We start from the raw sequence: 12729 nt of genomic DNA on the forward strand, positions 1-12729 counted from the left end.
CCCAGTGGGAGAAAACGTGGGGATACCATTTGCATAGCGGCCAGTAAGGAACAGTGGCACTTCTGATTCAGTGTCCACAGCAGCGGCTGTGTCAGTGTCTTCTGTCCCCATGAGAATTCCGCATTGTCAGCCAGTGAATACTGTGTGGAGTGTGGTTGCATTGGATATGACTTTGGTGTCCTGACCTGAAAGTTTGCTTTAGGAGTTCTGAAGGTAGGATTTGTTGCCAAGGCGGGCTCAGAACTTATCTTGGTACAACACATTTGCATAATTAGGCAAAGCCAGAGCTTTGCCAAGGAAGTGATCTGAATTGGAGCAGTTACTTTACAAAAATTTTACCCGGCCAACGTTTTGTTCAGTTACAAGAAACTGTCTTGGGATAGTTTCTTATTTTGCATTGTTCCTTGTTTCCTAGGTTCAGGACTGGAACAGTGAAATTCTAGCCAAACAGAAAGCACTACTTCCCAAACCTTCAGCAAAACTACACTTTGTAAATCGATTAAAAGGCAAAAAATATAAAAACATTGCTTCTTCCAAAGTTCTTCAAGATGCTAGTAATTCTATTGACCACCGACTTCTAAGTTCTCAGAAGGTATTTGTGGAGAAGCCTTTAATCTGAATTTGTTCTGCATGTTTGAATATAATTTAAATTACTTGGAGACACCTCTTTTGGCTTGGCTAGAAAAAAATGATATTTGTAATATCATGATTAATGCTTAGGGGCTCCAATCCTAAGTAGACTTGCTAGAAAGCAATTTCCATGGAACTTGGTGGAAATATATTTAGGAATAAAATTGTTTAGAATTGGGATTGAAAAATAGGTTTGCTTAACCACATTTTGTTGGGAGAGGGAAGGAGTGTGTATAGGAACTGAACATTTATTTATTACATAAGATGATGATGCTGAGAATAGAAGTGGCTAATGTTGGTTTCCTTCTCAGCCTGCTGCTTACTGTTCTTATTCATGGACTCTTCTTCCTTCCTACATTGCTACTTATTTTGTCAAAACAGTAATATACGTGTCTGTGTGATAATAGCTAGAATTAAGCTTCTCTTACTATCTTTGTAAACAATCAACATAATCTGAATATTTTTTTTTTTAGAAAAACAGCCCTGATGTGCCTGGTGACGAAGGGTTCTTTGATTTGCTAAGCCGATTTCAGAGCAACAGAATGGATGATCAGCGATATTGTTTCCAGGACCAGAACAGACTGACAGCTGCAGCATCTCCCACTCAATCAAGAACAATGAAAAAATGTAACTATCGTTAAGATGTGCATAACTCCACCTTCTGAACGATTAGAATAAAATCTGAAACTCTTGCAACAATGCACATAGTACTTGTAGAGACATGTCTAAGATACTTCTGTTTTTCCTTACTGTTCTGCAGCCTTTTCTACTTCCATGGTCTCACCTCACACAGATGATTTCCTAGACTTACTTGCTAGTTCTCAGAGCAGACGTCTAGATGATCAGCGAGCCAGCGCCAGCAATTTACCAGGACTTCGTCTTAATCAACATAATAATCAGTCAGTTCTTAGCCATTTGATGGCCAGCAGCAACAGTGAACCAGAAGATGACTTCTTTGATATCTTAATAAAATGTCAGGTAGGTCTGGTATGTGTCGCAGGCAGTTTTGAGACTCAGAAGAAAATAAATGGTGGCACCTTTTCGTGCTATCTGGCTGGGTAACTCTTAAAATAAGAAACTGAGAAATGAATGTGATACCTCTTCTTAAGGGTTCTTTCTAAGGAAAGGTTGAGAAACAAACAAAAGCTCTCAGTAAAGGATCTATCAGCTGATAATAGTAGCACCTGTCAGCTGATAAATCTGAAAATAGTAGCATTTTTAAACAGAGGGTGTGGAAGGGTGCTTCAAACTCAGAGTTATACTTCCAGATCTGAATGAATTGAAACCTTTGAAATGGAAAGTAATATGATATGGATTGTGATCTGTTACCATTTATAAAGCTGAGTTCTGTACCTGCTTTAACCCTTTTGTATCCTCAAATAACGAGGCTGGGTCTCCATTCCCTGACCAATCATGGGTGCTGTAACCGCGAGTAACAAGGTCCACCTGTACTATTTTGAAATAAAGAAGCTACAAGCACTACATGCTCTCTCTTGCCAGTCATGCTAAAATCCTCATGCAAAATTCCACTTGCTGTATTGCCAAATATTCTCCGTGAATATATTTCCAGTCTTAAATTGATTTGATTTTTTACATCAGGATGACTATGGTAAATCTGATGTTTTTTTTAAAAAATGGCATTGCAGTAATGGAAGAAATGATTGTAAACATTCTGTATTAATAGCTGTGCAATTATTCTTTGTGTGTAGGAGTCAGTCCAAAAATTTAGGAATCGGGTAATAGACAAAATTACCAGACTTAGTGATGGACATTGTGGAGGGAGAGGGCAAATGGGCTTGACTGTATCCTCTTTTTCAAGTAACATACTTGGAACAAAAATAGACATGCCTGGGACTCTCTGGTGGTGCAAGAGGGCACCCATTGTGGGTTATCCCTGCCCACATGTTCCAGAAGGCAGGACTGTTCAAATGAAAGAAACCATGAAGAAGCCCCTAGAGCAGGGGTTCTCAACCTTGGGTCCCCAGATGTTATTGGACTTCAACTCCCATAATCCCCAGCCCCAATGACCTTTGGTTGGGGATTATGGGAGCTGAAGTCCAACAACATCTGGGGACCTAAGGTTGAGAACCCCTGCCCTAGAGGGTGGCTCCCTTCAGTTCTGCCTTTGTTCCAGAAAGCTACTCTTGCTGGTTCTGAGGCTACTATTCCTTTCTCTCTTCTAAGCAGCTGTCCTTTCTAGTTGAGTCACTCCCTTTATTCTCCTTGCTCTGTGCTTCATCTCTGAGCTCATTTGTCTACTTAAAAAACATTTCTTTCTTTCTGAATAACCCTGCCTCTGAATATCCTAGTTTGGGTGCCACATTTAAATTTCTCAGCGCCTGGGATTTGTCAAGTCCTGGTTAAGGGTATTAATTTTCAGAGAGAAGTTTCCTTGAGATATAAACTAAGTTCTCTGTGCAATTGTAATTACACACGTTGCCTCCTTTCCTCACAGAGCTGGAATGAGAAGAGAGTAAGGGCTGGTTCACAAACTTGTAGTCCCATATGCCTAGTATATTTAAGATATACATGATTCTCTGCCCTACCCCCTACACAAAGAAGGTGGAAAGATCACTGAAATCAAAACAGAGCAAACATGTCTACCTCATGCAGACATTGTAATCTCCTGGAGATAAGAACTGGGTAACCAGCATATATAACTTAATATATAAATGGCTTCCATGAATTGGATTTGTGTTCATGCTCTAAATATTTCTACGGTCTGACATCTAGATCACAATCAAGTGCAGTTTTGTACACTTGTCCCATTAAAATCAATCAACTTTAGAGCTGGATTGTCTTTTTAAAGTGTTAGTGGAGTACTAGAGAGTTCTAGATATCCTTCCACAATGTGCTCTTATCCATCCGTAAACAGACTTTTATCAAACATACCCTAACGGTACTCAATTTATTATACCACTGTAGAGCCAATGTTAAACTCTGGGAAGCATTTTGAGTTCTATATTAATAAACCTTAAAGTCACAGGCTGATATGTTGCACTGTGAAATGTGGTTGGTTCTGAACTGCCAAAAAAAAAAAAAAAAAAAAAGCCACCACTGGTCTTGCACATGAACACTCTCAAATACTTAAGTATTTAAGTATAAATACTCTCCATTTAAAGACTTAAATGGAGAGCTGGTCTTCTGGTAGTAAGCATGACTTGTCCTCTTAGCTAAGCATGGTCCGCTCTGGTTGCATATGAATGGGAGACTACATGTGTGAGCACTTTAAGATATTCCCCTTAGGGGATGGGGCTGCTCTAGGAAGAACATCTGCATGCTTGCATGCAGAAGGTTCCAAGTTCCTTCCCTGGCATCTCCAAGATAGGGCTGAGAGAGAATCCTGCCTGCAACCCTGGAGAAGCCTTTGCCAGTCTGTGTAGACAATACTGAGCTAGGTGGACCTATGGTCTGACTCAGTATATAGCAGCTTCCTATGTTCCTATGATTGCCCTTCAGCGATGGTTTTTACATTATTTCCAATCAGAATAGTATTGTGGAAGTGTGGTTTTGGACTGCCCACATTATTAGCAACAATCCACTGGAGAGTTGAATGGTCCTTAAACCCATAATTTTATGGATTGTGGCCATAACAGTTCTGTCAAAACCCCAAATGCTATAGCTTTAGGTAAATTTAATTTTGGGGAAAGGAATGAGATTGAACTTTTGAAAAATAAATTGGTTAATTCTAGTTTTAACTTTTTTTTTTAAAGGGTTCTAGGCTAGAGGATCAGAGATGTGCACCACCACCAAGCATCGCAAAAGGACCCACTGTACCTGATGAAGACTTCTTTAGCCTTATTTTGAGATCACAGGGAAAGAGAATGGATGAACAGAGAGTTTTCCTACCCTCTGCTTTAAGGATGCCAACTTCTAGCTAATGGACTTCTTGGAAAGCACACTGGAGAACAAAAAATCAGGGGATCATATAGTACTGTAACACTTGTTTTGTTTTATATGCAGGAAATGATGCTTCGAAGGGGAAAATACAAAAATAAAGCTAGGATATTCAGAATACTATGTAAACTTACATGGGCTATGGTACTGTCATTTGCTCTCACTGTTAGATCAGATGTCTTAATGTTTGTAAGATGCCAGCTGTATATAGTGCATTGTTCCTATTCTCCATCTCTCTGTAAATATACAATTTTTGTTTGATAGTTGGTTGTAGCACTTAAGGTACTTTTTATCAGAGGCTTGTGATCCCCCCCCCCCCCCAAATTATGTGATTAAATTGACAAACTAGAATTAGGCTCAATGGGTTTTTCTAATTTTTACAGTATAAAAAGTCCTAACAGTATTAACTTTTTTTTTTTAAATAACTAACTTGAAAAATAAATTTTAATACTGGCAAAACCTGCCATTTTATCTATTTGTAAGTAATTGTATTTAGGAAACTCAGCTTAGGTAGGAAGTAGTAACTAGAGGCATCTCTACCCCTCCATTCAGCTAGACAAAGGACTCTTTCCAACCCTCCCACCCCAGCTGAATCGTGTCTCTGGAAGAGCACCCCACTAACATAGTGCTAGCTCTATTGACCCATCTCTATCTGAGTTATCTTTCTGCAGAAGCCTCAGAACAGGACATTGCAAAATTAGTGGTTGATCAGAGGTTTGGAAGAGGTGAGGAATGTTTCCTGTTACAGCAGAACAGCTTGAAAATCATATTTATTAAAGTTCTTCTTCTGGCAAAGTCTTAGAACATATGTGAACTTGATGTCTGAAAGGCATTCTTCCATAGGTTTTTGAAGCTGCTGTAGGAACTAAAATATCTGATAAAAAATTTAGGTCTTCAAGAAAAATGTCTGCATTGACCTAACTTATAGGCAAAGTACAGGGTGTTGAAGTAAGTGACTAAGTAAACCACTCCTGCACTAAAAAAATGGCTATGTTTTATGTTTTTTAAAAGTCCTTTCCTGGTAAAACTGGAGGTCTATCAGGAAGCAGAGTTGCTCTGATTTTGTTCCTGTAATGAGAAAATTCAGAGGTTGAAAAGCCTATTCCAAGTCCTAATGTCTTTCAGATTATACAGGAGTCACTTCTGGTTCAGTGAGACAGTACAGGTTAACATGGCTATGCTTTAGAACATGAAACCAAATAATGCACAGCATGTCTTCAGAACTGTATGGAGATATTCCAGCATACCTGTCTTTGGTGCAATACTGTGCACTTCTGAGGTAGGGAGTAGGCATGGGCAAGCTGGTTTGATTTGAGCGATCAAATCGACATCAAACTATCCCAGATCAGATGGCTCAAGTTTTAACTGGCCCAACCCCCCAAAATGGGGCGGCTCGAGTTTGAGCTGGCCCGGCCTCCGGTTCTAAGAACCAGTTCACGGACCAGTTAAGGTATACTCGAAAAGAGGAATCTGGGGAGGATTCTTCTTTACAAGTAAAGGGGATTCCCTAACATAAGGTGGGGAGGGGAGCAAAAGTACCTTTAAGTTAAATCCTGCAGCGGTGGAGAGTTGGCAGGCAGCCCAGGCTGTGGCCCGGTTCAGGCCTCTGTGCACATGTAGAGGCCATTTTCACTATCTGTGTGCATGAGGAGAGGCCATTTGCGTTACCACGTGCACAGAGATGACAAAAATGGCATCCTTATGTGCCCAGCCTGGGCTGTCATTCAGGAGGCCGGCGGGAGGCTTGGAGAGGCCCCCACAGCCTCTGGAGATTCCCACTGCTGCAGGATTTAAATTAAAGGTATTTTGCTTGCCACCCCTCCTGCCTTATGTTAAGAAATCCCCCTTTACTTGTTAAGAGGAACCCTCTCTCGATTGCTTCCCCCACCCCACCCCTACTTAAAAAGGATTCCCTTTTACAAGTATATCCCCGAACTAACCTGTGCACCAGTTTGGCCTGGTTCGATGGCCAGAACCTGTTTGTCCAAGCCTGGACTGGGCTGGATTGGAACCGAAACGGACAAATGATTCCATTCACCTCCCTAGCAGGAGGTTTTCTTTTACAAGAAGCAGAGCCTTGCATTACCCCCATGATGACTGGGAAGGCATGCCTGGGGAGCACTGGGAGTGTAGTTTTTTCAAATACTTGCTCCATAGAGTCCCTTGTGTGTGTTCCCAACCATCACAGGTGCTCTGCTTCCTATAAAAGGAGGCCACGCCTGCATGAGAAACTAGCAGTACTGTGCAGAGACAGGCTGCCTCTGTGCCATTTCAAAGGAGTGGTGCACATTATTTGGCTTTGGATAGTCTGAACTACCACCTGAATTAGCAATCCAAAATAGTTCAGTTAAATTTGGGTTTCTTTTTCCCATTACAAAAATGCCAGGGCATCAAAGTCTTAAAATGTAGACTGGAGCATTCCCTCTGCAAGGGGGAAAGCAAGGTTTTCTGGGTGTGAGGGAGGGAGAACTGCAACAGTAAACTGACAGGCAGGTAAGGACATCAGCACTCAAGATCACTCACTGCCTGTTGAAGCTGCTGCTACTGAAAGATAAAGGGCGAGTCCCCCACTCCCTGTGCACTGTTTCAAGTTTTCAAGACTGTGTAGGGCAGCAGTTTCTCCAAGCCATCACCTGATTCACACACAACCAGTTTGGTGTTCAAATTGTGTGGAGCATGCCCCCCCCCCACACGCACCCATGTTTATGGAAACCAGAATGGTGTACTGGGAGCAAGGGGAGCTATGCACAGGATTGGAGATGTGAACATGTATGAGCGTAACTGGTCAGCAATATCATCCAAGTTACCCTAAATACTGTCACAGCCTTAGTTTACCATTTAAAGTTACACTGCTCTGTTAATCCCAGTATATTTAGGATAAGCAGCTGCTTATTCCAGACAGCATCATGAGCCCTGGGGTGTGTGTGTGGGGGTGGGGGGGAGAATCCCTCTTTGCTACTGTCACACGTGCAAGCCTGTAACTATATGCAGTTTGTTAGGAGAAAGACCTGCCAAACTTGCCTACAAGTATATACACATAGGTTAGGGATACACAGCCCTTGGACTACCAACTTTTTCCATTTTAACTAGTTTAGTTAAGTCCTCCAGTAGTATAGGAAGTAGGGATGTACATGGACCATTTTTTTGCAGTTTGGTTCAAATGGAAATCATGGAAGGGGGTGGGTGGATGGGTCTAGTTTATTTATTTATTAAAAAGTCTATGGGAATTGGGTGATTAGGTAACTTGAACTAAAGCACAGTGCCTTGCTCTCCAAGCCTCCAGCTCTCCAGAAAGGCCTCCCCAAACAGAACAGTGGTGCATAGACTGGTAACCTCCAGGCTAGACTACTGCAATGTGCTCTATGTAGGACTGCCTTTGCATGTAGTCTGGAAACTGCAGTTGGTCCAGAATGCAGTGGCCAGGTTGGTCTCTCTGTCATCAAGAAGAGACCATATTACCCATGTTGAAAGAGCTATGCTGGCCGCTGATAGGTTTCCAGGCAAAATACAAAGTGCTGGTTATTATCTATAAAGCCCTAAACAGCTTAGGCCCTGGGTATTTAAGAGAACGTCTTCTTCACCATGAGCCCCATCGCCTGTCAAGATTGTTTGGAGAGGTTCGTATGCGGTTGCTACCAGCTCATCTGGCAGCTACTCGGGGCAGGGATGGGCCTTCTCTGTTGCTGCCCCTGTTGAAATAAGAGCCTCCCCGTCAGCTTTTTAAAAGGCACTGAAGACATATTTATTCATCCAGGCTTTTAATTAGATTTTATAGTTTTAATACTTCTAGTGTCGGGTTTTAAATGATTTTAATGGTTTAATTGATTTTAAGGTTTACATGATTTTAATTGTAAACAGCCCAGAGACACAAGTTTTGGGCAGTTCAGAAATACATTAAATAAATAAAAAATAAAAATAATTTTGCTATTTTTTTAAAAACTGCGGATAATGAGGTTGGGTCTCTATTAGCCAACCACAGATATGAGAAACCATAAGTGTCAGTACCACGGATAAAGAAAGCCACCTGTACCTAGCAAGGGTTATCTTTAAGCTATTCATTCCATAATGATTCCCATACACAAGCTGAAGACCTGATGTGTAGCCTCCCATCGCTATAACTGATATTTTCGATACTATCGACCATAGTATCCTTCTGAAGTGTCTGAGAGGGTTGGGAGTTGGAGGCACTGCTTTGCGGTGGTTCCGCTCCTACCTCTCAGGCAGGTTCCAGATGGTGTCTCTTGGAGACTGCTGTTCTGCCAAATCTGAACTCTCGTATGGGTCTGCCTCAGGGCTCCATATTGTCTCTGATGTTTAACATCTACATGAAACCACTGGGAAAGATCATCAGGAGATTTGGTGCAGGGTACTATCAGTCTGCTGATGACACCCAAATCTCTCCATGTCAGCATCATCAGGAGAGAGCATAACCTCCCTCAATGCCTGCCTGGAGTTGGTGATGGGCTGGATGAGGGATAATAAACAGACTGAATCTAGATAAGATGGAGGTACTCATTTTGTGGGGGGTCAGAACTCTCTAGAGACAATTTTGATCTGCCTGTTCTGGATGGGAGGTCACACTTGCTCAGAAGGAACAGGTATGCAGTCTAGGGGTGCTTCTGGATCCAAGCCTCTCCCTGGTGTCCCAGGTTGAGGCAGTGGCCAGAGGTGCCTTCTATCAGCTTCGGCTGATATGCCAGCTGCGTCCATTTCTTGAGATGAATGACCTCAAAACAGTGGTACATCAGCTGGTAACCTCCAGCCTGGATTACTGCAATGCGCTCTATGTGGGGCTGCCCTTGTATGTAATCTGGAAACTACAGTTGGCCCAGAATGTGGCAGCCAGGTTGGTCTCTGGGTCATCTCGGAAAGACCATGTATTGAAGGAGCTACAATGGCTGCTGCTATGTTTCTGGGCAAAATACAAGGTTTTGGTTATAACCTATAAAGCCCTTAACAGCTTGGGCCCTGGGTATTTAAGAGAACGTCTTCTTCGTTATTTAAGAGAACGTCTTCTTCGTTATGAAGCCCACCGCCCATTGAGATCATCAGGAGAGGTCTGTCTGCATTTGCAACTGGCTCGTCTGGTGGCCACTCAGGGTCAGGCCTTCTCCATTGCTGCCCCAAGACTTTGGAATGTGTTCCCTAGTGAAATAAGAGCTTCTCCATCTCTGACTGCTTTTAAAAAGTCTTTAAAGGCACATGTGTTCACCCAAGCTTTTAATTAATATTGTTTTAATGCTATTTTAAAATATTTTAAAATTTTCAAATTGTTGTAATGTTTTAAACTTTTTGTTTTTGTTTTAACTAATGTTTTACTTTGTTTTTATTTTGTAAACCCACCAAGAGACGTAAGTTTTGGGCGGTATAAAACATGTTAAATAAATAAATAACCCTCCGCTCTCTGGCTGTGGTGGACTCTTAAGCATCCCTGACACTGTTCAGAATTAGCAGTTGCACAAGGAGCTCTACCTCAGTTTTTCCCACTGCAGAGAACGGGGAAAACCTGCAGTAGCACTGCTTGCACAACTGCTAGTTCTGAATAATGTCAGGGTTGTTTATGATTATACAGCAGTCCCAGGGTAAGAGTATTAGGGCAACAGTAAGCTGTGCATCGTGTCAGCTCTAGAAACCTAGAACTTAAACTATAAACTAATTTCAGTTTGCTTGGCATTTCAGTCTGCTTGGCTCTACGGAGCTGAAATTCAATTAAGACACTTCTTAGAAGTTACCAATACCCAAACTACAAGAACCTAAAGGGACCTCGGGCCCTAAAGGAAGTGCAATAGGAATTAGAAGTGTAAATAATTTAGACATCAATTCTGGAGAACACAAGAATGTGTCCTTAAAGTAAATAAGGAGCTTTGGGAAATTTGAGTTTTCCTTCTCTATGAATTATCCTTATTCACTAGCTGTCCATTCCATCGAGTAAGATTTCTTGATGAAGACAGACTGGGCTGGACTAGGAGGTACCTCTCACTTTCTTCCTAAGCAAGGTGCTTCTGCCTTAGCAGTCTCTAGAACAGAGTAGGGATGTGCACAAATCTGTTCGGAGGCCCTTTTACGGGCATCTGAACAAGTTCAAACACGGGGCCGATTCGAAGTTCAATGCTGGTAGAGGTGTCGCTTTAAAGGCAGTGGAGGGTGCATTTATCCCTCCTGCTGCTTTCCCCCCCACCAGCGCTCATTGCCGGTAAAAACCGTTGGTGTGGCAGCATGCATCCCAACCACTCCTTCCCCCTCCTCGACCGGAAGTGGTCAGAAGTACTGGGTACATGTGCGCACGTCACGTGCATGTCAGACAGGCGCGTGCACATGCACCTAGTACTTCTGGCCACCTCCGGCCGTGGAGGGGGAAAGGGCGGCAGAGAGGTATGCTGCTGCCCTGAAGGTTTTTATTGGCAACGAGCGCCGGCGGGGGGAAAGCGGCGGAAGGGGTAAGTGCACACTCCCCCGCCCTTAAAGTGGTACCCCCGCCGGTGTTGAACCTCCTTAGAACAGAGTTGCTTGACTTCGGCCCTCCTGCAGATAATCCCTGGTTATTGGCCACTGTGGTTGGCGAGGATAAGAGCTGTAGTCCAAAGACAGCTGGAGGGCCATAGTTGAGCAGCCCTGCTCTACCTGGTCTGTTAACCTGTCTCATAAATCTCCACTACCACTGATCATAACTATTTTAAAAATGATTATTTAAAGCAGTATCACAGTACTTCTTGTTCCAACTAAACCAGCACTTTATCCCCACCTATAATCTTCCTGTATCTATAATCTTTGACTTAACTCTACCTAAGAGGCACCAATTCAGTTCAACCAGCTAGCAAGGGTGGGAGCCAGTTCACTGTCTGGTGGACAAGGAGAATTCACAGGTATGGAGGATTCTCCATTGTCCCTACTTGACAGCAGCCAGTTCTGTTTCAGAGCAGAACCTTATCAGGGAGATAAAGAGCTGTGTTGAAGTATACATTGAAGGATTCTTCAGCAAAAGGCTGCCTCAGCAAAGGCACAGATACTGATCTTATAAAGCTTGATGAAATGTGAGGAGAACCAAATTGTCACTCTACATACTACTTCACCCAAAGCTTTGGATCTAATGCCCTGGCAGCACCCATAGGGAAGTGAGCCACAATATCATCATCATCATCAAAAGCTAGATATTTATATACCGCTTTTCAACTAAGGTTCCTAAAACAGTTTAAAGATGGATCCCTGCCCCCAAAGGGCTCACAATCTAAAAAGAAACAAGACAGATACCAGCCACAGCCACTGAAGGGATGCTGTGCTGGGGCTAGATAGGGCCAGTTGCTCTCCCCTTCTCAATAAAGAGAATCACCACTTTGTAAAAAGGTGCTTCTTTGCTCAGTTAGCAAAGTTAGAATATCCCCAGGTGGGGCTTGTGACAGCAATGCAACGCTTATGCCACCTAGAGAGGTAGGTATTCATAGCAGATCTGTTTCTAGGAGAGGAGAGCTGGTCTTGTGGTAGCAAGCATGACTGGTCTCCTTAGCTAAGCAGGGTCTGCTTTGGTTGCATATGGATGGGAGACTAGAAGTGTGAGCACTGTAAGATATTCCCCGCAGGGGATGGAGCCGCTATGGGAAGAGCAGAAAGTTTCAAGTTCCCTCCCTGGCTTCTCCAAGATAGGGCCGAGAGAGATTCCTGCCTGCAACCTTGGAGAAGCCACTGCCAGTCTGTGTAGACAATACTGAGCTAGATGGACCAATGGTCTGACTTAGTATATGAGAGCTTCCTATGTACCCTGTACCTAATAAGTAACAAAGAGGCAGATCATCTGAAAGGCTAAGTGCTGCAGATATACCTTAAGAGCCCTCTGCACATCTAGGTAATGCCACTCCTTTTCCTTAAGGCAACAATGATTAGGATAGGACGGGAGAACTGACTTCTGTTCTTAGTTTAAACTGGGATGAAAGATGAGATTAGCTCAGAAAAACACCCTATTGCCAAGAAAATTAGAGAATATCAAATCTGCAGATTCAGCAAGGCAAAATTGTAGAAACTAGGAATATAGTTTTGATCATTTAAAAAAAGGGCTAATATCCTAAGTTAATAGGACTAGAGGAAGTCCTATTGAAATCTAGTAGTCCTTCAGAGTAAATCCCACATAGTACTATTGAATAATTTAGTTAGGATGTCAGTCAAGGAGATCTCCCAGTGCTGACAGTTGTTCATGAAGAAGATGCTTCATCC

At 42.7% G+C, this 12729-nt stretch overlaps 2 protein-coding genes across 5 annotated transcripts in view; one reads left to right on the top strand and one right to left on the bottom strand.

The window, feature by feature from the left end:
- Positions 1-4878, top strand: part of GPSM2 (G protein signaling modulator 2) — a 64314-nt gene extending 59436 nt beyond the window's left edge. The window contains exons 12-15 of one of the 2 annotated variants that reach the window (XM_053250347.1): positions 416-592; positions 1104-1257; positions 1391-1608; positions 4344-4878. In XM_053250347.1, the coding sequence (XP_053106322.1) occupies positions 416-592; positions 1104-1257; positions 1391-1608; positions 4344-4511 (717 nt within the window). In that variant the 3' untranslated portion in view covers positions 4512-4878. The remainder of the gene's footprint in view (positions 1-415; positions 593-1103; positions 1258-1390; positions 1609-4343) is intronic. The other variant, XM_053250348.1, reaches the window with a different exon arrangement.
- Positions 4879-5279: 401 nt separating this feature from the next.
- Positions 5280-12729, bottom strand: part of CLCC1 (chloride channel CLIC like 1) — a 39750-nt gene continuing 32300 nt past the window's right edge. For all 3 annotated transcript variants that reach the window (XM_053250353.1, XM_053250354.1, XM_053250352.1), the window contains exon 13: positions 5280-5595. In XM_053250353.1, the coding sequence (XP_053106328.1) occupies positions 5566-5595 (30 nt within the window). In that variant the 3' untranslated portion in view covers positions 5280-5565. The remainder of the gene's footprint in view (positions 5596-12729) is intronic.

This window comes from Hemicordylus capensis, chromosome 4 (genome assembly GCF_027244095.1).
Source record: "Hemicordylus capensis ecotype Gifberg chromosome 4, rHemCap1.1.pri, whole genome shotgun sequence".
NCBI classification, from domain to species: domain Eukaryota; kingdom Metazoa; phylum Chordata; class Lepidosauria; order Squamata; family Cordylidae; genus Hemicordylus; species Hemicordylus capensis.